The 25504-nt window shown below is 37.5% G+C and overlaps 1 protein-coding gene across 4 annotated transcripts in view; it reads right to left on the reverse strand.

The window, feature by feature from the left end:
* Nucleotides 1-25504, reverse strand: part of REXO5 (RNA exonuclease 5) — a 37842-nt gene that overhangs the window by 1708 nt on the left and 10630 nt on the right. For 3 of the 4 annotated variants that reach the window (XM_042922086.1, XM_042922087.1, XM_042922088.1), the window contains 13 exons: nucleotides 22272-22360; nucleotides 20920-21035; nucleotides 19685-19823; nucleotides 19440-19534; nucleotides 18337-18439; nucleotides 16815-16918; nucleotides 15975-16095; nucleotides 7223-7327; nucleotides 6601-6738; nucleotides 3649-3741; nucleotides 2803-3019; nucleotides 2385-2572; nucleotides 1295-1413 (listed from right to left, as the gene is read on the reverse strand). In XM_042922086.1, coding sequence (XP_042778020.1) covers nucleotides 1295-1413; nucleotides 2385-2572; nucleotides 2803-3019; nucleotides 3649-3741; nucleotides 6601-6738; nucleotides 7223-7327; nucleotides 15975-16095; nucleotides 16815-16918; nucleotides 18337-18439; nucleotides 19440-19534; nucleotides 19685-19823; nucleotides 20920-21035; nucleotides 22272-22360 — 1627 coding nt within the window. The remainder of the gene's footprint in view (nucleotides 1-1294; nucleotides 1414-2384; nucleotides 2573-2802; nucleotides 3020-3648; nucleotides 3742-6600; nucleotides 6739-7222; nucleotides 7328-15974; nucleotides 16096-16814; nucleotides 16919-18336; nucleotides 18440-19439; nucleotides 19535-19684; nucleotides 19824-20919; nucleotides 21036-22271; nucleotides 22361-25504) is intronic. The other variant, XM_042922089.1, reaches the window with a different exon arrangement.

Genomic DNA, 25504 nt, shown 5'->3' on the forward strand with positions numbered 1-25504 from the left:
TTGTTAGATGTGTCTTAGGACCTTTTGCCTTAGAACCTAAGCCTTTTTGCTCCCTGACCGCAATGATCCCTTCCTCAAGCTCTCATCCACTGTAGAATAATATCCTGGCCACTTCTGGAAGGAGAAAGCTTTGGCCTATTCTTAGCTTAGTTTACATACACAATGGAGAATCTAAGCATTCTACCTAGAACAGAAGACCCTTACTCTACCCCCACCTCCACATACTGGCTCTGACAAACTATCTCAGGGCAAGTCAGTCTGTTCTTCAGAGTCTCTGCTCTTAACCAAAAAGATTTTTTGGCAACTTACGGTCACCTTGTGCTGTTAACCTCCACAAAAGCCTGTTTAAAGTATATCAGTCTAAGATTTTTTTTTTTTTTTTAAATGTAAAGACTTAATGGCAGCTTCTGTTCCTCTCAAGCAATTCTCTCAAGCTGCCCAAAAGGTAGCCCATCTCACTAGTGGCCCTGAGATGCATGTTACAAGAATTTTATGACAGGAAATTAATTTCTGATCCCATGTTTTAATGCCTGAGGCATTCATGTTCTGCCATCTGGGACCTTGGGGCTGGAAAAGAATCCTAGAATGTCAAAATTTTAAGGAAATTTTTCAGAAGTAAATACAATCTAGTGATTTGCAAACTGCTCAAAAGAGCTACAGCCCCCCTTGCCCCCTCCCCCAATATATATGCTCATCCATCTACCCACTCACTCATTCTAGAACTGCCTATCTTTATGCATTAGGATTTAACAGCAATTTTTCTTTTAATGAAAAGGTTTTATAGTTGGAAGGTTTGAAAAACACTGATCTACTCCAAATCTCTCATTTTACCAAAGGGAAATTGAGACCCACAGTGGGAAAGTGGCTTGACCACCTGTCAGGAGATACATGAGTGGCTTGACCACCTATCAGGAGAGCTGGGACTGGACCCAGAGTTCTGGTCCATTATTCCTCAGGCTTAGAATCAGCAAAACAGGCTCTCTTTGGCAAAGAGGGAGATGGTAGAGAAGGCAGGAACACCTGAAATGTGAGAAAGATCCTATCTGGTCTAGGCCTTTCCCTAGAATTTTTTGACTTTTTACTCAAGTGGGGTTAGGTAGATGCCTCCTGTCCTATAGAGGCTGCAGGCCCTAAGACCTCTGGCTTTAAACTGGGATGAGCTATCTCCTTGTGGGACTAAAAACAGTAATTGTAGGACATATACATGTAAAATGGATAAAGAGAACATCAACAAAAGGCCAACGGCTGAAGTCCAGGAGCCAGAATCATGAAGGGACAACCCTTCAGTCCTTACCTCTTGGTTCCTGGCAATAGGATGAGGCAGAGAGTGCCCGGGCTCAGGCTGTGGTAGAGCTTTCCTATCTTCCGGCCCCAGCGCCAGGCTGCTATCTTTGGGTGGTCCACCTTCAGAACCTACAATAAAAGTCATGTATTAACACTCAGCCAGAGTACCCTATGCTCACCTGTGGAGAGGCTGCAACTTTTCAGGGTTTGAACTGTGGGGTCCCAGGAAAGGCTCTACGGAAATCCTCTATCTGAAGCTAAAGCCCATACTTAAGGGTTCTTTGTCCATCCCTGCATCCCTAGTCCACAGGTCAGTTTAGTAGGAGTATTCTGTGTGGGTGTTCCAGGGCCCTGACTTTGGGGAACCACATCACTAACGAGAGGCCCAGACTAAGGAGTCTGGCTCCTGTCATGGAGTATCTTTGTGACCTGGGAAAGTCACTCACCAGCTCTGGCCTCTATTTCTTAAGTGTGGGAGATTAGACTAGGATAGAGTTCCCCAAACTTCAGCCATTCACCTTCTATCTTCACCCTTCTGCTTGTGTATCCGTCTAATATTTTTCTTTAACAGTGAGTCAGTTTGTTCCCTCACCTCATTGAAATAATTTATCTAGAAGTCACAGGTTCAGTGTGATTGCCGTATATACTTTAGTGTTAGAAAAACAAGATCTTAATATATAAGTGGGGGGATAAAAAGTCCATCTATGACCACTAAAAATCATCTTGTATATGTAACTACACTTTGAGAAAAGCCTTGAATTACTAAAGACGTGCCCAGCTCTTTAACCTCCTCCTATGTTAGCAGGCCCTCAAAGTCCCTTGGAGAGCCATCTGGAGGATTAAAAGCCTGATTTTAGCAGGTATGGAGGAGGCAAAATTTAAGACATTTTGAAGAAAAATGTGTTTAGGTCTGGAGGAAGCTGGAGAATGAAATAAAACTAGTGCCAGGGAAGGAAAAAAAAAAAAGCTCAAAGGCTTTAAGTGTCACTTGAGCTGGACTCCTAACTTCCGTAAACCTCAGAAGGCCAATCAATGCCTAGAGACAGTGAACCAAGACCGCTACCTTCCCCTCTGACCCCAGGATTCACTCACTCACTCACCTGTAAGGCCTGCTGCTCTGAAGGGGGAGGTATGACACGAACCCCTGGGGTCCTTCTTGATTCAGGAGGTATGCCCCTGAGCCAAGCATGGAGATGCCTGGGGGTTAAGGCATGCCTGCCTTTCAGCTTCCAGTCCTTGCCTTTGAGAATGTTGAGAGCCCTCTGGGCACTGCCAAAAGTTTTGAATTCTGAAAGCAAGAATACCCCCTTCTGTCATTAAGGGCCTTTATAAAGCCTGGTCCCCATGGTACCCATCCAGGTTGGAGCTTGCCAGGGCCAGGAGAGGGCAGAATCAGCTGCTGACCTGGTCCAGTCCCCTAGGAGGGCTTATTTGGTGAACATTTACCTTTTCTGACCTCACATTATCACCATCCCTAATCTCATTACCCCAAGATTACATTGCGTAGTTTAGACTTACTCAGGAAACAGTATTTTTTTTGCTTTCCACTTTTAAGATCTTTAGGCAAGATCACAGCTTCCAGGCCAAGGAAAATGTTGGACTGCTGCAGTAGGTGTTCTTTAAAGGTTTGGTTCACTCCAGACAGGTATATAGTACCTCGGTTCTCAGAATCTTGTTCTAGCTCCTTCACAAGAGTGCTAGAGTCAAGAGTGAGCTCTGTCACAGGCCTCTGCACCTAACCAAGGAAGATGTTATTAGTGGTAGCAAGTCACTACTTCAACTTCGAGGCCTATTATATACTAGCAAGTAACTTAATTCTGCAGTTTCCTTATCTATATAAAGAGGTTAATGATAAATGCTGCAGAGGACTATGGTAGAGACTTCTGTATTAGATAAATAATACATAAATGAAAATATTTTTGTGTAAATCTACTCTCCTCCCTTTCCTCCTCCCCCAAACACCCTGCAATGGAAATGAATTCCCTGATTTCTACCCCAATGAAATGATTTGCATAAGAAACTTAAAGACACCATTTGATCTCTTTAAATGTTAAAGGAAAGGGCAGCTATGGAAAAACATCCAGAATAAACCTTTTGAGGTCTAAGGAGTGATAAAGAGTACAAGGAAGATCCCATTGTAGCCAGGCTGATTATGACAAGAACAAAAGCTGTCATGTTTTACGGTCACTGCTAGAAGAATGCTGGGCTTGGCTGAAGGCTTTCCGTAACACAAAATCTTGTGTTTGTTGGGCCTCTTGAGGGCATTTCTCAAGGTGGTGTTATACACTAGGGTACTGTAAATACAGGTCATGCTAGGTCAGGGCTGATTGAAGGGTGCTGCTTTTTGCTTTCTCTGACCCCTACCTTGATGCAGGTACTTTCTACCAGAATGCCATCCAAGGATTCTATGGCCAGCTGGGCAGCTTCCAGAACTTCATACTGAATACACAGATGTGGCTGCAGAAAAAACAAGATTTTATCTTTGCTTTCTAGGCTCAAACTATTAAAGAAGGGACTGGGAAAGGGCCCTAAACTACTGGCCAGAGCCATCAGAATAAATGTTCTCTTTGCTGTGCTGGGCTAGACAGTGATCGCAGATCACCTTTAGGTAAAATCACCAAGGTTCGTTAAGTGATTTCTCAGACAATAAGTAACCTTTATTAGTCATTTAAAATTGAAGCCTTCTCTTCCTGGGTGGTATCAGCAAAGCACTAATGAATCTTTAGTACCCAACTTGCTTTTCATATTATGTATTATGAACCACTAAAGTCTTCATTGCAAGTCACAGAGACTAATTTTGTCTTGTTAGCTTAATTTCACACAGGCACCTTTCATATAAGCTTGGGGAGGTTAAGTGCTTCCACTGGATAGGCTGCATCTTCAAATTGACTGCTTTTCTGCTTAATGATTGAGGTATAGCATCATCATGGAGATTAAAGTGCTCCCAGAGAAAAGCTTCATGATACTAATTTGGCAAAAGAAAATAAAACAATTGGACTTTATCAGAATTAAGAAGTACATCAAAGGACACTATCAACAATGTCAGAAAGCAACCCTAAGAATGGGAGAAAATATTTGCAAATCACATATCTAGTGTAGACTTCATATCTAGGGGCGCCCGGGTAGCTCCCTCAGTTTGGCATCCAACTCTTGATTTGGGCTCAGATCATGATTCCAGGGTCATGGGATCGATCCCTGCATCCTCTGTACTGAGCATGGAGCTTGCTTAAGATTCTCTCTGTCCCTCTGCCCACCCTGCTTGCAATTGTTCTCTCTCTCTCAAAAAAAAAAAAGCATATCTAAAATACATAAACTGATAAAACTCAATAATAAAATATCAACCCAATTAAAAATGGGCAAAAGGACTTGAATAGATAATAGATATTTCTCCAAAGAAGACATATAAAAGAGAGATAGAAATGCAAAAGGGAGACAGAAAAAATAAGTGTCAGCTGGAATATGGAGAAACTGGAACCCTTGGCACTCAGAATGTAAAATGGTGGAGCCACCAGGGAAACCAGCATGGCAGTTCCTCAAAAAATTATACATAGAATTGTCAATTTTGGGTATATACCCACAAGAATTAAAAACAGATTTAAATAGATATTTGTACATCCATGTTCACAGAAACATTATTCAGAGTAGCCAAAAAAAGGAAACCATCCAGATGTCCATCAACAGATGAATGGATTAACAAAATGTAGTACATCCATACAATGGAATATTATTTAGCTTTGGAAGGAATGAGATTCTGAAACATGCTACATGGATGAACCTTGAAGACATCATGCTAAGTGAAATAAGCCAGAAACAAAAGGACAAGTACTGTATGAGTACACTTATGTGATGTATAACAGACTAGTCAAATTCATAAAAACAGCACAATAGTGGTTACCATGTCTGGGGGAGAAGGACTGGAATTCTTGTTTTTGTTTTTTTTTTTTTAATTTTTTTTTTAACGTTTATTTATTTTTGAGACAGAGAGAGACAGAGCATGAACGGGGGAGGGTCAGAGAGAGGGAGACACAGAATATGAAACAGGCTCCAGGCTCCGAGGTGTCAGCACAGAGCCCGACGCAGGGCTTGAACTCACGGACCGTGAGATCATGACCTGAGCCGAAGTCGGCCGCTTAACCGACTGAGCCACCAAGGCGCCCCTGGAATTCTTGTTTAATGGGCACAGAGTTTCAGTTCAGAGTGATGATGAACTTCTAGATGCATTCCAAAACCCCCAGTAGATGCCTAAAACCAGAAATAGTACTGAACCCCTGTATATACTATGTCTTTTTCTACACATAAATATCTGTGATACAGTTTAACTTACAAAAGCACAGTAAAACATTAAAACAATAATAATAAAATATAACAATATACTGTAATAATGTTATGTGAATGTGGTCTCTATCTCAAAATACTCTACTGTATTTATCCTTCTTATGATGTGAGACAATAAAATGCCTACTGGTTAAGATGAAGTGAGGTGAATAACTTCCACAGGCATTGTGAGGTAGTGTTAGGTTACTACTGATATTCTGACGATACATATGTCAGGAAGAAGATCAAGTACTTCTGGACTGTGGATAAGGAGGTACTACTGTACTTAGTAACACAGAACTGTACATTTCAAAACAACTAAAAAGGCAAATTTTATGTAGATTTTACCAAAAAGAAACAAAAATCAAGACTTCTAGCAAGAAATTACAGTCCCTTGACATATCCTTTTTATCCCTTAGGTTCATCTTTCCGGGGGATATTTCTATTTATATTTTTAGGTATAGGAAAGACATTAATAAAAGATTAGGAAAAAGCACATTTTAAATATCTAGGATTCTGTACTTAGATCACTTTGTAAGATAGATTTTTTTTTATTAAAAAAAATTTTTTTAATGTTTTATTTTTGAGAGACACAGAACGTGAGTGGGAGAGGGGTAGAGACAGAGGGAGACACAGAATCTGAAGCAGGCTCCAGGCTCTGAGCTGTCAGCACAGACCCCGGTGTGGGGCTTGAACTCACGGACCACAAGATCGTGACCTGCGCTGAAGTCATGCTTAACCGACTGAGCCACCCAGGTGCCCCATGGAAGATGGTAGATTTCTTGATTCTCAAAACAAAACAAAAAAATCAGAGGGTTGGCAATACTAGGTACACATCCTTGTGGGTCAAGAACTGCTTCATCAGACAGAGCATGACTCATACTCCAGTTGGTGACAATCAAGCTCACATCAGTAACATTTGTTACCTGAATGGCCCCAGTAGACATCTGAATTTCCAACACTAATCCAAAGGTGAAAATCTAAGTTTTCCTGTTTCATTACCTGATGGGTTTCAAGAACAAGAGACATTGACCGGACTGGACCAAAGCTCTTAAAAAGCCTCTTCACAGCCCTGAGGTTGCAATTTTTGCTAAATGGCCCAGCATAAACAGTTGACATCTCTGTCCACTTGCTCCTCATCTATAAGAAAAACAATACAGCAAGGAGGTGAATGTGGTAAGAGAATTAAATCAAATCTAAAAAAATCGTGAGTCAAAACATGGGATAACTCTGATTCAAGAAATTTCTCAACACAAACACTTGCGAAATGCACAAAGATTTGTATACAAGGATTTCATGACCACACTATTTGGAATAGCAAAAATTTATAAAGCACAAATGATGAAAATAACAGGTATACAAATGGAATACTATACAGCCGTTAAAAACAAAGATTGTGTACTGACATGAAAAGATGTACATGATACACTTAAATGAAAAAGTAAAGTTGCATGATAGTATACATAGTCTGACTCCCATTTTTATAAAAATGTGTTTTCTAAAATATTAATACAAAGAAAATGGAGAAATATAGAGCAAACATAATAAAGTATGCATTATTTTCCTTTATGCAGAGAGATTATAACTCATTAAGTAAATCATCTAGCACAACTCATTTACTTACCCTCTTGTTCATCTCCTCAGTGAGTTTGTATGAAAAAGGTTCAAAAGAGAACTGGACGATGCTGAAGGGAAACAGAGGGATTTCCACTCTGGCCTGCTCAAGAACCTGCAGAGAACAGCAAAGCCTGGATGAGGCAGGAACCTAGTGGCTTCTAGAAGTGAGCCACAATATGAACAAGGTTGCCTTTTTTACCCATATTAAAAAGCAATATGGGGCTGACTTTAAGGTCTAGAAGAAAATGGTGACACCATACAACTTTCTAGAAAACAGTAAAGAGAATGATTAACATCACACAGGATTCATGCCTTTAGGATTACTAAGAAAAAGAGACTACTATAACCAAATTATCTCTAAGAAATAAGTTAAATTCCAACAGAGCTCCCACCATTTCATACTGTTAAAGCCTGTGAGTAAAGACAGCAAGGAGAGGAGGCTTAAAAGACTGGAAAGAAGTCAAGAGGCATGGAAGACTTAGATGAAGTACAAACAAAATCACCCCCAAAAAGAAAAAGCACAACTGAAAGCCAAAATAATGAACACATGTCACGAATTTGATATTTCACAACACTTGACTAAAGGGAAGAAGCTTGGCAGCCTCAGAGAAATGCTTTTGGGGAAGATAAGATCTATAGAGAAGAGGTAATACCTCCTTAGAGACACTGCAGTGAAGGGAAAGAAGGAAATAAGGGAGGAAATTAAGGATCCTGGCAGAAAGATAATAAGACTAATGCCACCCTCTCCCAAGAGTATTATAAACTCCTTATTCTTTCCAGCACAGTATCATCCTCAAAATAAGCACTTAAAAAAAAAAAAAAAAAAAAAGAGAGAGTGTGGCATCAGCAAAGTGCAATACAAAGAAGCTTCAGGCCCTTACTCTCCCACAAACACCAAGTTAGCAATATAGGCCAGAATACTTTTGTGTATTCTGTGAGAAACCAGTTGAGAAGCCACAGCATTTAGACCAACATAAAATCAAGAAAGGATTCTATGGAAAGGAGTAAGAAAATTTGTGGTGTTTTGCATGCTCATTCATACCCCTCCCCCCATCCAACCTAGCACAGTACAACTCAGAGGAAACCTCCCCACACTGGGAGATTCAACATTCTGGCTTGTCTTGAGGCTGCCTCAGGGACTAGTTTCTGTCTCACTTGACTCAAAGCACTGATGGTACTGGCAGCATTGTTTAGAAATTCCTGAAAAGGAGTGATGTCAGTAAGGTCATAAAGTAGGAAGCTTCAGGCCCTCATTCTTCCACAAAGACACCAAGTTAACAATAACAAAGAGACCAGAATACCTTTGCAAGAACTCTAGAAACCAGTTGAGAAGCAACAGCACCAAGACCAACAAAAAACCCCAGGGGTTTCAGCAAAAGGGAAAGGAAAATATGCAGTTTTATGTGCCTACCTATGTTCCTCCCCATCCTAGGAAGGATCCACTGGAGATCCTCCCACTGGATGGAAATAAGAGTGCACTCTGCATCCAATTTTATGGCTAGTCTAGGGTCGCTGAGGGACTAGTTTCTGTCTCACCTGACGTAGAGAACTAACAGGACTAGGACTGGCAGCCTTGTTTGGAAGCCAGTGAAAGCAAATGCAATCAACATAGCACATTAGAGCCACAGTTTCATAGGCAGATGCCAAAGGGGGTAAGAGGTTATGAGAATTGAGAAGAAACAGACAAGCTCCTTAGGGAATCTGAGATAACTAAAAGTACCCACGTAAGCTCCGAGAAGACACATCCTCAAATTGGTTTCAGAGGTCCTGGAACCTGTACTAGGCTATTTACCGAAAGTCATCTGCTCCATTATGCCAAGCCATATGATGGCAGAGATAGTTGGTTCTTTTCCAAATGGTTAGATCTCAACAAAGAAGATCACAAGGCATACAAAAAATAGGGGGAAATGGCCCAAATGAACAAAATAAAATTCTAGAAACTAAACCTAAAGAAACACAGAATGAACTAAAAGAGAACAACACAGACAACTAATGGAAATGAGCAAAATGATGCATGAACAGTATGAGAATATCAACAAACAGCAGCCATAGGGGCGCCTGGGTGGCTCAGTCGGTTAAGCGTCCGACTTCGGCTCAGGTCACGATCTCACACTCCGTGAGTTCGAGCCCCGCGTCAGGCTCTGGGCCGATGGCTCAGAGCCTGGAGCCTGCTTCCGATTCTGTGTCTCCCTCTCTTTCTGCCCCTCCCCCGTTCATGCTCTGTCTTTCTCTGTCTCAAAAATAAATAAACGTTAAAAAAAAAAAAAAAAAAAAAAGAGCAGCCATAAAAAGTGAATGAAATTCTGGAGCTGGAAAACACAGTAAGTGAATTGAAAAATTCACTAAAGGAGTACAACATCAGTCTTGATTAGGCAGAAAAATGAATTAACAAATGTAAAGACAGATCATTTGAAATCATCAAGTCAGAGTAAAAAAAAAAGAAACAAACAGATCCTAAGATGGGACAATATCCAGAAGACCAATGTACATACAATGGAGTCCTGGAAGAAGAGAGAAAGGGACAGAGAGCTTATTTGAAGTAACAATGGCTGAAAACTTCCCAAATCTGAAAAAAAGAAATGGACCTTGAAATTCAAGAAGCTCAAAGAACTCCAACCAGGATAAATCTAATAAATCTAAAGAAACCCACACAAAGACATATTACAATCAAACTGTCAAAAGTAAAAATCAAAGACAGAATCTTGAGAACATCAAGAGAAAAGCAACTCCTTGCATAGGAGGGAACTTCCTTAAGTTTATCAGTGGATTTTTCAGCAGAAATCTTGCAGGCCAGCAGAGTGGTGTGATATATTCAAAGTGCTAAAGAAAAAAAAAAATCAAGAATACTGCAGCCAGCAGGACTCTGCTTCAAAAATGGAGGGAAAAAAAAAAAAAAAAGCTGACAGAATTCATTACAACTAGCCCTGATCTGCAGGAAAGGCTAAAGGGAGTCCTTCATGATGGAAGAACGTTAGACAGCAATAAGACGCCACATGAAAACAAAGTTTCCAGTAAAGGCAAACACGTGGTCAAATACAGTGACCTCTATTAAGGTAATCTTGGTGTATCAATTCACTTTTAATTCTTATTCAAAATTTAAGTGACAAAAACATAAAAAAATAACTATTCCTATGTTAATGAATATGTAATCTATATAGATGTGATTGACTAATTATTAAATGCATTCACTTAATCATTTTGAAACTCTTATTGGTAACTCTTCCTGTTTTTTTATTTTAATTTTTTAATTTGAATATAGCTGACATACAATGTTACATTAATTTCAGGTGTACAACATAAGTGATTCAACATCTCTATACATTATGCTACACTCACTACATTTATCACTGTACAATGCTAATACAATATCATTGGCTATATTCCCTATGCTACATCTTTTACATAAAGGTGCAATTTATAACATCGATAACATAAAATGGGGAGAGTGGAGCTTATAAAAGTAGAGTTTTTGTATGCAACTGAAATTAAGCTTTAAGATGTTTTAGGTAGTTGTAATAACTATAAACAAAATATTTATAGAATATACACAAAAGGAAATGATAAAGATATCAAAATATGTCACTACAAAAAAAAATCACAAAGGAAACAAAGGAAGACAGTAGAGAGGAAAAGAGGGACATGGCACTGGCATGAAGACAGACATCTAGAACAATGGAACAGAATAGAATTCAGAAGTAAAACCTTGAGTATATGGTCAAATGATCTTTGACAAAAGTATATAGTCTAACAAAATGGTACTGGGAAAACTGGATATCCATATGCTAAGGAGGGAAGTTGGAACCTTGCCTTACACCATCTATAAAAATTAACTTAAAATGGATTAAACACCCAAAGTAAGGTCCAGAACTATAAAACTCCTAGAAGAAAACATAGAGGAAAGTTTCATAATAATGGATTTGTCAATGATTTCCTGGGTATAACATCAAAAGCACAGGCCACAAAAGCAAAAATAGACAAATGGGACTACTTAGTTCCTTAAAACACACAATCAGCAGAGTGAAAAGGCAACCTATGGAATGAGAAAATGTTTGCGAATCATGTATCTGATGGGGAAGTAAACATATTGGAGATATATATATACACACACACACACACACACACATATGTATATATGTATATGTACATATGTATATATGTATATGTATACATATATATGTATATACATACATACACACATGCGCGCGCACACGTAGGGGCACCTGGGTGGTTCAGTTGGTTGAGCGTCCGACTTCAGCTCAGGTCATGATCTTACAGCTTGTGAGTTCGAGCCCCACATCAGGCTCTGTGCTGACAACTCACAGCCTGGAGCCTGCTTCAGATTGTCTCTACCGCTCATGCTCTCTCTCTCTCAAATATAAATAAACATTAAAAAAAAATCCTAAAATGTTAACAACAAAAAAAAACAATTAAAAACTGGGACTTCAAGGGGCACCTGGATGGCTCAGTCGGTTAGGTGTCCTACTTCAGCTCAGGTCATGATCTTGCGCGGTCTGTGAGGTTGAGCCCCGCATCAGGCCCTGTGTGGACAGCTTGGAGCATGGAGCCTGCTTCAGATTCTGTGTCTCCTTCTCTCTCTGCTACTCCCCCACTCATGCTCTATCTTTCTCCATCTCCCAAAAATAAATAAATGTTAAAAAAAAATTTTTTTAAATGGGACTTCAATAGACATTTCTTAGAAGATTATATACAAGTGACAAAAGAAAAAATGTTCAACATCACTAATTATAAGATACAATGAGCTATAACTTCATACCCATTAGGATGGCTACTAATAAAAAAAGTAAAAGTGTTGGCAGAGCTGTGGAAAAGTTGGAACTCTTATGAACTCTGTTGGCAGGAGTGTAAAATGCCGCAACCACTATGGTGAGTGAACACTATAGGAGTTTCTCAAAAAATTAAAATCCCTTTAAAAAATAACTATTTAGGGGCACCTGGGTGGCTTAGTCGGTTAAGTGTCCAACTTCAGCTCAGGTCATGATCTCATGGCTTGTTGAGTTTGAGCCCTGCATCGGGCTCTGTGCTGACAGGTCAGCGCCTAGAGCTTGCTTCAGATTCTGTGTCTCTCTCTCTGCCCCTTCCTTGCTTGTACTCTCTCTCAAAAATAAACAAACATTAAACATAAATAAAAATAACTATTTAAAGTAAAATAATAACATGTAGAAGTAAAATGAATGATGACAACAACAGCATCATGCCAGGAGGGGAAAATGCAAATATACAATTATAAGGTTCTTGTATGTTGAGTAGTAGAAGATCACTTAAGGTAAATTGTAACAAGTTAAAGATATACTATAAATCCTAAAGCAACCACTAAAATAACACAACAGAGAGTCATAGTTAATACACTGCCAAAAGAGATAAAATGATCATAAAAAATACCACATTAACTCAAAGGAAAAAGAAGAAATAGGAAAAAAAAAAGAGATGGGACAAATAGAAAACACAGCAAGATAAGAGATTTAAACCTAACAATATCAATAGTCATATTAAATGCAAATAACCCTACTACACCACTTAAACAGAAACAATTACTGGATTGAACAAAAAAGCAAAGCCTAATTGATTATTACAAGAAACCCACTTTATTGTTTTATTTTTTTTAAACATAGATTTCTTAACTTATTTATTTACTTATTTACTTATTTTTTAGAGAGAGAGGTTCTTAAGCTGGCTCCATGCTCAGCTGGGATTGATGCAGGGCTCGATCCCATGACCCTGGGATCATGATCTGAGCCAAAATCTAGAGTCAGATACTGAGCCAGCCACCCAGGGACCCCAAAAAACCCACTTTAAATATAAAGATACAAATAGACTAATGCAAAATAAAAAATATGTACCATGACAACAGTAATCAAAAGGAAGCAGGAGGGGCTATATTAATATTAGACAAAGTATAAGTCAGAATAGAAAATGCTTCTGGGGATAAAGGCCTATTTGTAATGATAAAGGGGCCAATTCATCAGGAAGACATAATGCATAATGTTTATGGGTCTAATAGCAAAGCTTCATTATACACAAAGCAAAAATTAATGAGACTCCAAGAGTATACATACAAATCCACAGTTATAGTTGGGAGATTCCACCTCTCAATAAATTTAAAAGGATTCAAGTAATTGAAAGTACATTCTTGGATGACAGATAATTTAAGAAGTCAGTAATAGATCTCAGGAAGATACCTAATTATTAAATGGAAACTAAACAGTTGCAAATCAATGACCTCACCTAACACTGTTCTGGCTGCATTAGCCAAAGCATTTAGAAAAAAAAAAATTGGGGACATGAGAATTGGAAAAGGAGAAATAAAACTATGGTACATAAACACACTGGAGTATGGTGTAGCTATAATAAAGAATAAAGAAGATCCTCAACAAATTGATATGATTTCTAGGATATATTGTTAAGAAGAAAGAGCCAACTGCAAAAGAGCTTATACAGTATGTTAACTTCTGTGTAATAAAGAGAAATATTTGCTTTTCTTTACAAAAAAAAGGGGGGGGGAGTGAAGTATAAATGAGAAAATAACAAAGTTATTTACTTACATGAGGTAGTGGGAAGGATTAGGTAACAGAGATATGTAAGGGAATTCTACTTCTCTGAGTATATACTTTTTGGTAGTTTTGCCTTGGGAGGCACATTAATGTTCTACAGATCCCAAAAATAAATCAATAAAGATTCAAGAGGGAAAAAAGCCTAAAACTGAAAGCAAAATGAAACAATTGAACCAAACTATATTTTAAATACAGCTAACCTGTAGGTGAGAAAAACCAAGTAACTTATAAATGAAAAATATTCCAACTGAACACCCAATATTCAGTTGTAAATGGGGTGAAGGATAAGGAAGAGACTGAACTTCAAATTCTTAACTAATTCTACAGTGATTTGGGTGCAACAATTCTACAACTATTTTGGACATAGTTTAGGTTTGAGCAATGAGTAAATGTTGATGTTGTTGGGAGCCAATGTTCCCACACTGGATAAAGGGAGATTAAAATATAGAATGAGGAAAATCAAGGAACACCCCTATATGAAAAGGCTGAAATTAAAGGTATTCATATAGACACATGATTTCTAAAATATGTGTATGTGTATACATATATATGTGTGTGTGTATATGTATATACACATATATACATATATATATATATATATATATATATATATATATATATACACACACTTATATTTACATGTGTGTGTGTGCACACACATGTATGTATATCTATATGCATTTATTTCCTGTTGTCTGCTTTAAGGGTCTAGAAACAAAGACACCCCAGTAGCAATATGCATACCCAATGCCCAGATCTTGGTTTCTAATATCATGATGAAACTAAGTATCTTGTAACAAAAAGTGCTAAAAAAAAAAAAATTATGGGTGCATGTCACAAGGACAAAGAAGCCACTTTGAAGGGGCTACCATTAGCTAAATCTGGGAAGTCTGAAAACCAAAACAATGTAGTAAAATCATAAATTATAATTTATAATTAAACAGGAATCTATGAGTCCTGAACTAAACTGGAATCTGTGAGTCCACACTGAATGAATAAATAAATAAATAAATAAGGTAAAGGGAGGACTCTTGCTTATGGAATGCTGAGTAACAACTAGTAAGTATGAAGGAAATGCTAGAGTTGGAAACCACTGTACAACAGGTTAAGAATCATCAGTTTTTCAAAAAAGTATCTCCTCATATTACTTATTAGAAGTAAGGGACAAAATTAGTAAATCTACAGTGGAGATAGCAGACAACATCTTGCTAAGGTCATCAAAATAAACAGCACAAAAGAAACGACAGATGGGCAACATGTGCTTCTGATATGATACCCTGGAAAGTAAACATGACTTATAAGTAGTCTGGCAAAGAATGCATAACCTGTGTCTAATCATGGGGAAACACCACACAAACTCATAATTGAGGAACATTCTGGGTGAGGTGGTATGCAACACGTATTACTTAAAAACCACCACTGTCATGAAAAAAGAAAGGTTGAGGGATGTATTCAGATTAAGGGAAACTAAAAAGATAGGACAACTAAATGCAGTATGTGGCCCTGGAAGGGAAAAGAAATGCTAAAAGGCATTATTGGGCCAGCTAAAAACACTGAAATACAGATTAAAATAGAGAAAAGTACTGTGTTAATATTAAATTTACTGAAGTTTATTATGGTTATGTAAGAGAATATTTCTGTTTTCAGGAAATATACATTGAAGTATAGAGGGGGGAAGGGCCATGATATACACAACTTACACTCAAATAGTTTCAAAATTAAAATGTCATATAGAAAGAGGTAGAAAGAAATAGCAAGAGAGGATAAGCATGCCAGCATATACACACACAGAGCAAATGGGACAAAGTGCTAACAGAAGATGAATCCAGTTAGAAGGTATAGACCAACATTCACGTAAATCTTCTCTAAGTTTACAAAACTCTTTCCAAATAAAATTGAAAAAAAATATATATATAGGTCTTCTGAACAAGATGATTTAAATTCATGTTGTGATATATCCCTTCTACTTTACACATACAGCAATAATAGAAAAAAATATAAGAGACAACCCAAAAAATACAGTCAGGTTAAAAACTAAGATAAACATCTCTATAAACCAGAAAAAGACCAGAAATACAAAGTGGTGTACAATGCCGAAGGTGGGCTCGGCAAGCAGACACTGTCAGCTGACAGTCCTGCTCCTGTGGGGCAACCGGAACACAACCTTCAAAGAGAAAGGAGGTCACTCACCTCTTTATTTGTAAGGCACTTAATAGTTTGACAGTTTCTGGAAGAAGAAAGTTCACTAGTTTCTGCTTCCCGGGTCAAGAAAAGGAGTTTCTGACCCATTAAGTCCAAGCATTCCAAAACACTGTAAAGAAGTTGAAGAGATCAAATTAAGAACCACCATTTTCCCTAACCTCAGTTATTTCTCTATACTTGGGAGCCACTAGCAACATGTGACTATTTTACTTAAAATTAATTAGTATTAAATAAATTTACAATTCAGTTCCTCAATTGCATTAATCACATGTACTGTACTGTGTGGACCTTACTGGACAGCAGAGATATACAACAATTCCATCACTGTAGAAATCATATTGGACAGTAGTGCTCTATATTTAAGGGAAGGAAGGATTAACAAAAATTCTCAATGTTTAGGTTATACTCTAAGGATCTGATACATTTATTATGGTGTGGTGACAAACTCCTTCTGAACCTGTTTTTCGTTTTCCTCTAACCTGGGCAATACCTCAAGGCTATCGGTGATTGTTGAAATTGAAATACCCACAAGTCTATCATCTCCCCTAATGCTACTTAGTTCATTTCAATATCTTTTTTTTTTTTTTTTTTTTTTTTTGTGAGACAGTTATTTTAATAGCAGTCACGAGATTTAGAAAATAATAATAATAGATGCTATTTAGGGTAGAAGGTGGTATTTTTCCCTCCATGGTTTTTGTGATGGAAGAATTTCTGTTACTCATACTATTGGTAAACATTTTTCAATAGACTTAACAAACAAAAAACTCCAAGTTTTGTATGTCAGAAACCATATACTCTTTGTTCTTGTTTAGATCTGAAAAATATTACCTTGTGTTTGACTGCTGAACTACTTCTGCTGTATTTCTTGGCCCTTGGCCTGCTGTTAGCAATTCTTGGTGACTAGCTAGTGCCTCCAGATTTAGTTCTGCAATCTTTAAGAAAATAAAGTAGTAAAAACCATCTAATTTCCTGCAAAGCATTTGAGGTTTAAAAAAACAAAACAGCAAAAAAAAAAAAACAAAAAAAAAAAAACAAAAAAAAAAACAAAAAACATCCAAGAAAAACCCATTCAAGTGGTGTTCTTTGCTTCTGCAGACAGTGGCTTTGTCATTGCCACAGACCCAGGCTGGCTTCAATAGTTACCAGATTGTTTCTGGCTGCTTAGCCAAGAATGGCAATCTGTTACCAGCTGTTGGTGTTGTTATATGAATACAGAAAAGGGCCAAGTAGGGCTAAGTAAAAAGGGATGGCAATTTTGACTCATCACTGACCCCATGGAGTCAGTCATATAAAATTTACTTCTTTATGAACATGCAACTTTTGTAAATGATAAAAGAATGGCTTTTACAGCAACATCAAAAAAGACCTTTTATTGGTTTAATACAAAATCAGTTTATTATTCTTCCATAAAGAGGGGAGACCACTTGGGAGTTGTGATGTAGAGAGTGAGATACAAACTATTATTTATATGTCCAATAAGATATTTTAGAATGTCTTTCTACCACCGTGACACAAAATACTATTCTGGATGTTCATGGCTCTAAATGGACTACAATTTATTTCATAGTGCAGTCATGATAGAACATATGCAATGGGACAATCTAATAGGTTAGAATGTATTGTAATAAGGCCTGTCAGAAACTGTGTCTTCTTCAATGTCTCCCTTATGTGCTATTCTAACTTAGCACCCACTGAATTGCTACTGAAAAAATGGTAAGCTCCTCTCACCCCAAAGGAACAAAAGCCTATATCGATTTTTTAATTATTACAATTATCAACATACAACAATCAACACCACATTATGGTGCTTAATATATTCAAGACACTATATTAACAGCTTTATAAAAGATATTTCATTTACCACCAACAACAAACTAGAGAAATGTGTTCCCATTTTACAGGTGTAGAAACTAAAGTTGTTCAAAGAAACTGACCCAATTGCAGGGCTTGAACTTACAACCCTGAGATCAAGACCTGAGCTGACATCAAGAGTCGGACACTTAACAGACTGAGCCACTGAGGTGCCCGTTAAGATTTTATTTTTATGTAATATCTACACTCAACATGGGGCTCAAACTCACAACCCTGAGATCAAGAGTCATGTGCTCTACTGAATGAGCCAGCCAGGGGCCTCTATCCTATATTTAAAAACAGATTAAGTCCAACTTCAGAGACCACATACTTATCTACTACATTACGCTAGTAATATAGGCCTTAATTCTGAATGCTCAGCTTGAATTACACTCCTATCTTTGTAAAGAAAGGTAACAACAGGGGATGGCAGTCTGTGACTATCTGTTCTAGTCCCATAATTTTAAGAAAAGTAAACACACAGGTCAAAGATACTAACCTTCCTTGGGCCATACTTAAGGAAATACCGAGCCAATTCAAGGGTTGTTCTAGCATCTTCTGTGGCATCATGACCAAGCCTATCTGGACACTGTATATCCTTCCTGGAAAGTCAAGATAAAATTGACATACCTGGGACCATTTTTTAACGACAGGTTCTTTCAGCTACCTCAAATATTCTGGTTATATGTAAAATTTCAGCAATCTGATAATCAGATTTCATCATAACAATCAAGATTCCTTTATTCCTAAGTGCCATGAGAGTACCAGGAGTGAGAGGACTGACGATATACAACAATCAGAAATGGCTCTGTTTACAGCAAGCATATTATCTGGACATTAGGCTACCCAATAAAATCTCTGACCATGCCCCAGCCAACCCCTTGTCTCATTTTTTTGATGTAACCATTTTTTAAAGTTAACTTTCAGAAATGTTTTATTTGCATGCAAGTGTCTATATGTATTTATAGGTCCATACATCTTTTCTGATTCATTTTTAAAAACCTTTAAAAAGTATATATATTTGTGTCTATAGATACATCTAAATCTAATCTATATCATATTGATATCTGGGGATATACAGATCTTGTTCTGCATCTCCATTTTATCCTCAGTAATATCTTAAGAGTTTTTCTTACTAGCACATATATAGATTCATCACGTTCTCTTAACAATAATGAAGTATTCAATAATACAGATAAATGTAATTTATTTAACCAGTACTACAGAATATTTGCAGGGTTTTTGGCTATTTTAAACCATACTATAATGAACATCTTTGTACACATGTGCTTGTACATTTAATATAGGAACATTATGTTTTCAAATTCTGATTAACTTTTCTGCCCCTCCCTGTCCCGATCTATCCATTAAACCTCAGCTGTGAATGTAAACCCCTTTTTGTATTCCCACGATTTTTCCATTTGTTAGTCATACTTCTCTGGAATTAGCATCCCAGGATTCATAAGAAATGAAAAGAATAATGTCTACAGACTAAGAAGAAGAGCAGAGATCCTCAATTTTGCCATTTGCATTAAATAAGATAGTATATGTTAACTTATATGTGACTTATCAGGACAATATTATAAGATGCAAACAACCTACCCCAAAATAGCTTTGGCTAAGAACTTTAGCTTAAATCTTCTGCCCTGCTCTCTGACATAAAGCAATGATGTATCAATAACATATGGATGTATCATCTGAGGAGGAAAGAGAATAGAATGAGTAGCATCCTATGCTAAAGTAAAAAACAACTGGGCTGGGGGACAGAAGAACCCAAGACTTTAGATTTGAGATGAGTGGAACAGGCATATAAACTGGAAAAACTAAGTTCTAAATCAGATACTCACTTTTAGCGCTCTGAGATCCAAGCCTAATGAATGGCCCACTAACACAGCATCAGGAGGAAGCAGTGCTTTTAACTGTCTCTGTACATCTTTGAGTTTGGTTGTCACTGGGTTAAGAATCTTCTTTGTAATTCCTGAAAAGCTTTCAATGAAAAAAGAGAAATGGACAGGTCAGGATATTAATAAGGTTTCCTCCTTGAAAAGTCATTTCAAAAAGAGGATTTTTAAAAATTAATATGTGCTAACTGTAAAAAGGCTGAAAATACAAATAAACAAAGAGGAAACTTAAAATGACCAATAATCTTACCACCCAGAGATCACTTTTTACATTTTAGTAAATATCCTTTCATACTTTTGATACATATATTCATGTATATATTTCATTTATAAAAATTCAATCATAATGCATATTACTTTATAACATGATTTTATCATTTACTATATATCATTAACAAGTTTTCACATCAATTAACCTATTTTAACACATCCTTTTAAATGGTCACAGAGTATTCCATTATATGGATTTCACATATTTTAATCAATCCTCTACTATCATATGTTCCCATATATTTGAAATACTGTGACAAACAAACTTATACATACATCTTTGCCACAAATGACTGATGATACTAATTATCATGCCTCCTAATAGGACAATCTTTATCACTATCATGGCCTCTCTGTGCCTAAGTAAGCATCAATTTATAGATGCAACTTCAATGGGCAAAAAAGAGTAATGCTTTACTAGCTTTTTTTGCCTAATCATGATAAAATGTATATTCTAAAATTGCATGATAATCCTTAAAAAGGCAGACAAAAATTTTTGAGCTTCAAATTTCTTAGTTTTGTATTGGTTTTCAAGGTCAAGGCAGCTTAAGCTCTAAAAGCCTTTGATAAATAATGATTTGCAGGTTTTTCACATGAGGTCTTATTAGACAGCAAAGTTCCAGCTGTTTGGCAGTTGCTAGATCATGATTACAACCGGAGACTCTAGACAAGGAAAATATTGTGCTTCCTTAAGGTCACAGGAAGATTAGAGAGCAAGAAGGGTTAAGAGCTATATACAGACATTGTGCAATTTCAGTATTAAAATTTACACCTGTGGTACCCCAGCTTTGTCTTTCATAATATAGATGTAGATAATACCTAACTAAACAGAAACTACAAACTATTCGTGTTTTCACATTCCACTCTAGTCTGCCAGTTCAAGGGAGAGCAGAAGGCAAGGTGAAAAATACCTGGTAAGGTAGTCCAGAACCTTGTTGTCAGGTTTAACAAGTTCATCCATAACACAGCAGCCTCCTTCAGCAACCAGTGAGATGCGTGTTAGCTCCCTCCCCTTGGATGTGAGGCACTGAAAGACCAGGCCAGAGTCAGACTGCTGAACGGTGGAAGCTCTTGCTTCCTCTCATTATTCAGACTACATCAACTGCTGTCGACTATAACCTACTGGGGACCCAACGACAATGGCACAGCCTTTTGCTAACTAGAGAATCCAGAATGAATGAAATTAAAGCTGGGCAGACTGCTGAACCTTTCATCTAAGGTAACCGATTCAGTTTAATTGCTCTGAAAAGGATGTGCTCAAGGAAGATGGATGGAAATAATACATCAGCCATCATTTTACCATTTACTGAGTGTTTTACATTCCAGTATTAGCTGAGTACCACTAGTAATTTAAAAAAAAATTTCCTAACGTTTATGTATTTTTGAGAGAGACACAGAGCGCAACCGGGGGAGGGGCAGACAGAGAGGGAGACATAGAATCCGAAGCAGGCTCCAGGCTCTGAGCTGTCAGCACAAAGCCTGATGTGGGGCTCGAACCTACAAACCACGAGATCATGACTGAGCTGAAGACAGACACTCAACTGACTGAGCCACCCAGGGGCCCCTGGATAGCACTAGTAATTTTAATTAGCATGCTCTATTATCATCTCATGCAATACTAAGCATTCTATACATACCACCTCATAATAACCCAATGAGGTACCTCTGTTATTATCCCCACTTCAAAGAGAAGCTGAGACTGAGAGAGGTTAGGGATTTGTCCAAGCTGACAAAGCCATTAACAGGCAAGGCCAGCATATACACACCCTGATATGAGACTCTAAAATTTTAGCTCTTGGCCACTTTGTTCAGAAATGAGAGACTGTTACCTGAGTACTAAGTGAGAGAGGATGCCCTGTCTTTGAAAGGAGACTTACTAATTAGACAAAGTGAAACACAAAGGGAGCTTGAGACAAATCCTACTTCTGATCTTAAATGTGTAACACTAAGCCAAACCAGTGGTAGCTGAGGCAATCCTTAGGGGAACAAAATACTTGTTCAAAAGACAGAAGGAGTAAACTTCTGGTAATGTATAGAGATCTGGTTAAACATAACAACTAGTTAGAAAACTTAAGTGATATTTATTCTTCATCCTGGAGCATATATCTAAGTTTTCTAAAATGTGAGTAAAAGTGCCTACTTTCAATTATTTAAACTGAATACTGGAATGAAATGGACTGATTCACTGGTACATTAGACTCAAGAAATCATCTTCTACTCTAGTTTGTAACACTCCAGTTGAAACATCAAAAGTAGTACTTACCATTTCACAGTTAAGTCCAAAGAGAGGACTGTTGTCTGTTATAGAACCATGACATTTGGTAGGTACAAAGTTTTCACAGTCCGGAAAACCTAGAAGGAAAAGAAATAAAATATTTGCCTTTAAAACTAGAGATGGTAAACATCACTCAGATTCATTCACCCAGGGAAAACTGAAATACTGTATTTGCTGGGCACCTTCTCTATGTTAGACACTCGAAATATAAAAAGAGACAACGTCTGTCCTCTAGTCTTTCTCCATCCACTAATTTTTTTATATTCTGGGGAAATACAGGCTGCTGTTATAGGGGATACTAGGGCCTGGACTTCTTGGCAATTATCAAATAACAATTTTTCCTTCTTATGAGAACAGAGATTTTAACTAAAATTTGGCTAAATCCAAAGTCAATGGACATTTTCATGTTAGGCATTGAGGGAGGATAAACAAAGTATGCAATAATTGCATGTGGCATCTTTCTTTCCTAAATAAAGAAAAAGTAACAATAAGATTCCACCATACTAGAGATCTAAAAGGATTTTACTGTAGGCAGAGTGACATTCATCATGTGCACCCACGGACCGAACTCTACCCTTGAGACTTCTCTGAGATGCCTGCATTTTTCTGGAATCATAGAGTGAAAATTCTCTACAGAGGCCCAGAGCTATAGGCTTAAGGCACCCACTCCATCGTGTACCCTAACCAGGTGTCAATAACCAGGCATGTTCAGCTAAGAGGCCCCAAAGTGTTTGAACCAACAAAGATTCCTACCTTCAGACAGAGGCTAAAAAAATAAAAATACCTAGATCTTGTATGACAAGAAACAGAGGAGTCTGAGAGACTCTGACTAGTTTCTGTATCATGGTACCTTAAAATTTCCAACTAGTTACAATTAAAATAATTAAATATGATCTAGACCAGAAAAGAGAAGCATCCCCAAATTTGGGAGACTTTATACTTGCTGCCCAGATATTATCTATTTTATTAGTAGCAATAATAACAAAAAATAACTTCTTAAAAGCATCATGTGCCAGGCACCATGCTAAGCACTTTTCTGTACATTAACTCATTTAATCCCCATGGCAATCCATGATATGTGAACTATTAACTCCATTTTATAGATAGCATATGAAAAGCTGTTCAATATCATCAGCCATCAGAGAAATATAAATCAAAATCACGAGACACTGCTTTACACCACTATAATGGATATAATCAAAAAGACAGAATAACAACTGTTGGTATGGATGTGCAGGAACTAAAACCTTTATTTTTTATTAAATGTTTTTTAATGTTTATTTATTTTTCAGAGAGAGACAGAGTGCAACTGGGGGAGGGGCACAGAGAGAGGAAGGCACAGAATCTGAAGCTGGCTCCAAGCTCTGAGCTGTTAGCATAGAGCTCGACATGGGGCTCAAACTCCAGGGCCGCGAGATCATGACTTAAGCCGTAGTTGGATGCTTAATTTACTGAGCCATCCAGACACCCTGAAACTGGAACCTTTATACATTGCTGAAGGGAACGTAAAATAGTGCAGCTGCTTTGGAAAACAACCTCAGAGTTCTTCAAAAGGTTAAACAGAGTTACCATATGACCCAGAAATTCTACTCCTAGGTATATACTCTCCTAAAATGAAAACATTATGTCCACACAAAAACTTGTACTGAATGTTCATAGCAGCATTATTCCTAAGAGCCAAAAAGTGGAAAGAACCCAAATGTCCATCAACTAATGAATGGATAACATGTTGTATATCCATATATAGAATATCATTTGAATGAAAATAAATGAAGGTGGCAGAGGGCAGCTACACTTAATGAGAACAGCATAATTACAGAGCTGCCTAATCACTATGTTCTACACCTCAAACTAATGTAACATTGTGTGTCAACTATACTTCAACAAAAAAAATAAAATTATTGCTGGTTAAATCTTTTAATTTTTTGTTTTGAGAGACAGAGAGAAAGCATGCGCACATGCACACAAGTGGGTAGCAGCAGAGGGAGAAAAAGAGAATCTCAAGCAGGCTCCACACCCAGCACAGAGCCCGACTCAGGGCTTGATTTCATGACTGTGAGATCCTGACCTGAGCCAAAATCAAGAGTCAGACGCTTAACCAACTGAGCCACCCAAGCACCCTTGCTTCTTAAATCTTAAAAAAATGAAAGTATAAGTGTTATAATAAGTAGGATAAACTACAAGATATGGATGGTACCATGCATATTATTTGAAAACTAAATAATATATATGAACACGTATGTGTGTATGTGTATATATTTTACATATATATACGTGTGTATAAATATACATACACATATATGTACATATACACATATATACATATACAATTTTAATATTTATGTAATCTCTACACTCAATGGGTTGAAATCACAACCTTGTGATCAAGAGTCTCGTGCTCGGGGCACCTGGGTAGCTCAGTCAGTTAAGCGTTCAACTCTTGATTTCGGCTCAGGTCATGATCTCACAGTTCATGGGATTGAGCCCTGCATCAGGCTCTATGCTGACAGTGTGGAGCCTGCTTGGGAGTCTCTCTCTTCCTCCCTCCCTCTCTGCCCCTTCCCTGCTTGCACATGTATGCACCTGCTCTATCTCAATATAAATAAATATATGTTAAAAAAAAAAAAAAGAAAAAAAGAGTCACATGCTCTTCTACCCGAGCCAGCCAGGCACCCCCCAAAACTAAATTATATTTAATCTTACTAAAATTAAATTTAAAAATAAAAAGAAATTAAAAAAAAGAAGAGGAAATGGAAGTACTGATACAAGCTACAATGTGGGTGAACCTGAAAACTAAGTGAAAGAAGCCAGTTACAAAAGACCACATATTGTTCAATTTCATTTATAGGAGATATCCACAATCAATAAATGTATAGACAGAAAGTAGTGAAGGCCTAGGAGCTAAGGTAGTGTTGTGTGAAAAATAATAGTGCAGGGTTTCTTTTGGGGTGATGAAAGTATCCTAAAATTGATTGTGGTGATGGTTGTAAAACTGTGCAAATATACTAAACTATTGAATGGTATCTTACTGGGTGAACTGTATGGTAGTTTAACTCTATATCTAAATAGAGCTGTTTTTGTTTTTTTTTTTTAATTTTTTTTTTAACATTTATTCATTTTTGAAAGGCAGAGAGAGACAGAGCACAAATGGGGGAGGGGCAGAGAGAGAGGGAGACACAGAAACAGAAGCTGGCTCCAGGCTCCGAGCTATCAGCACAGAG

This window comes from Panthera leo, chromosome E3 (genome assembly GCF_018350215.1).
Source record: "Panthera leo isolate Ple1 chromosome E3, P.leo_Ple1_pat1.1, whole genome shotgun sequence".
In the NCBI taxonomy this organism is placed as follows: Eukaryota; Metazoa; Chordata; class Mammalia; order Carnivora; family Felidae; genus Panthera; species Panthera leo.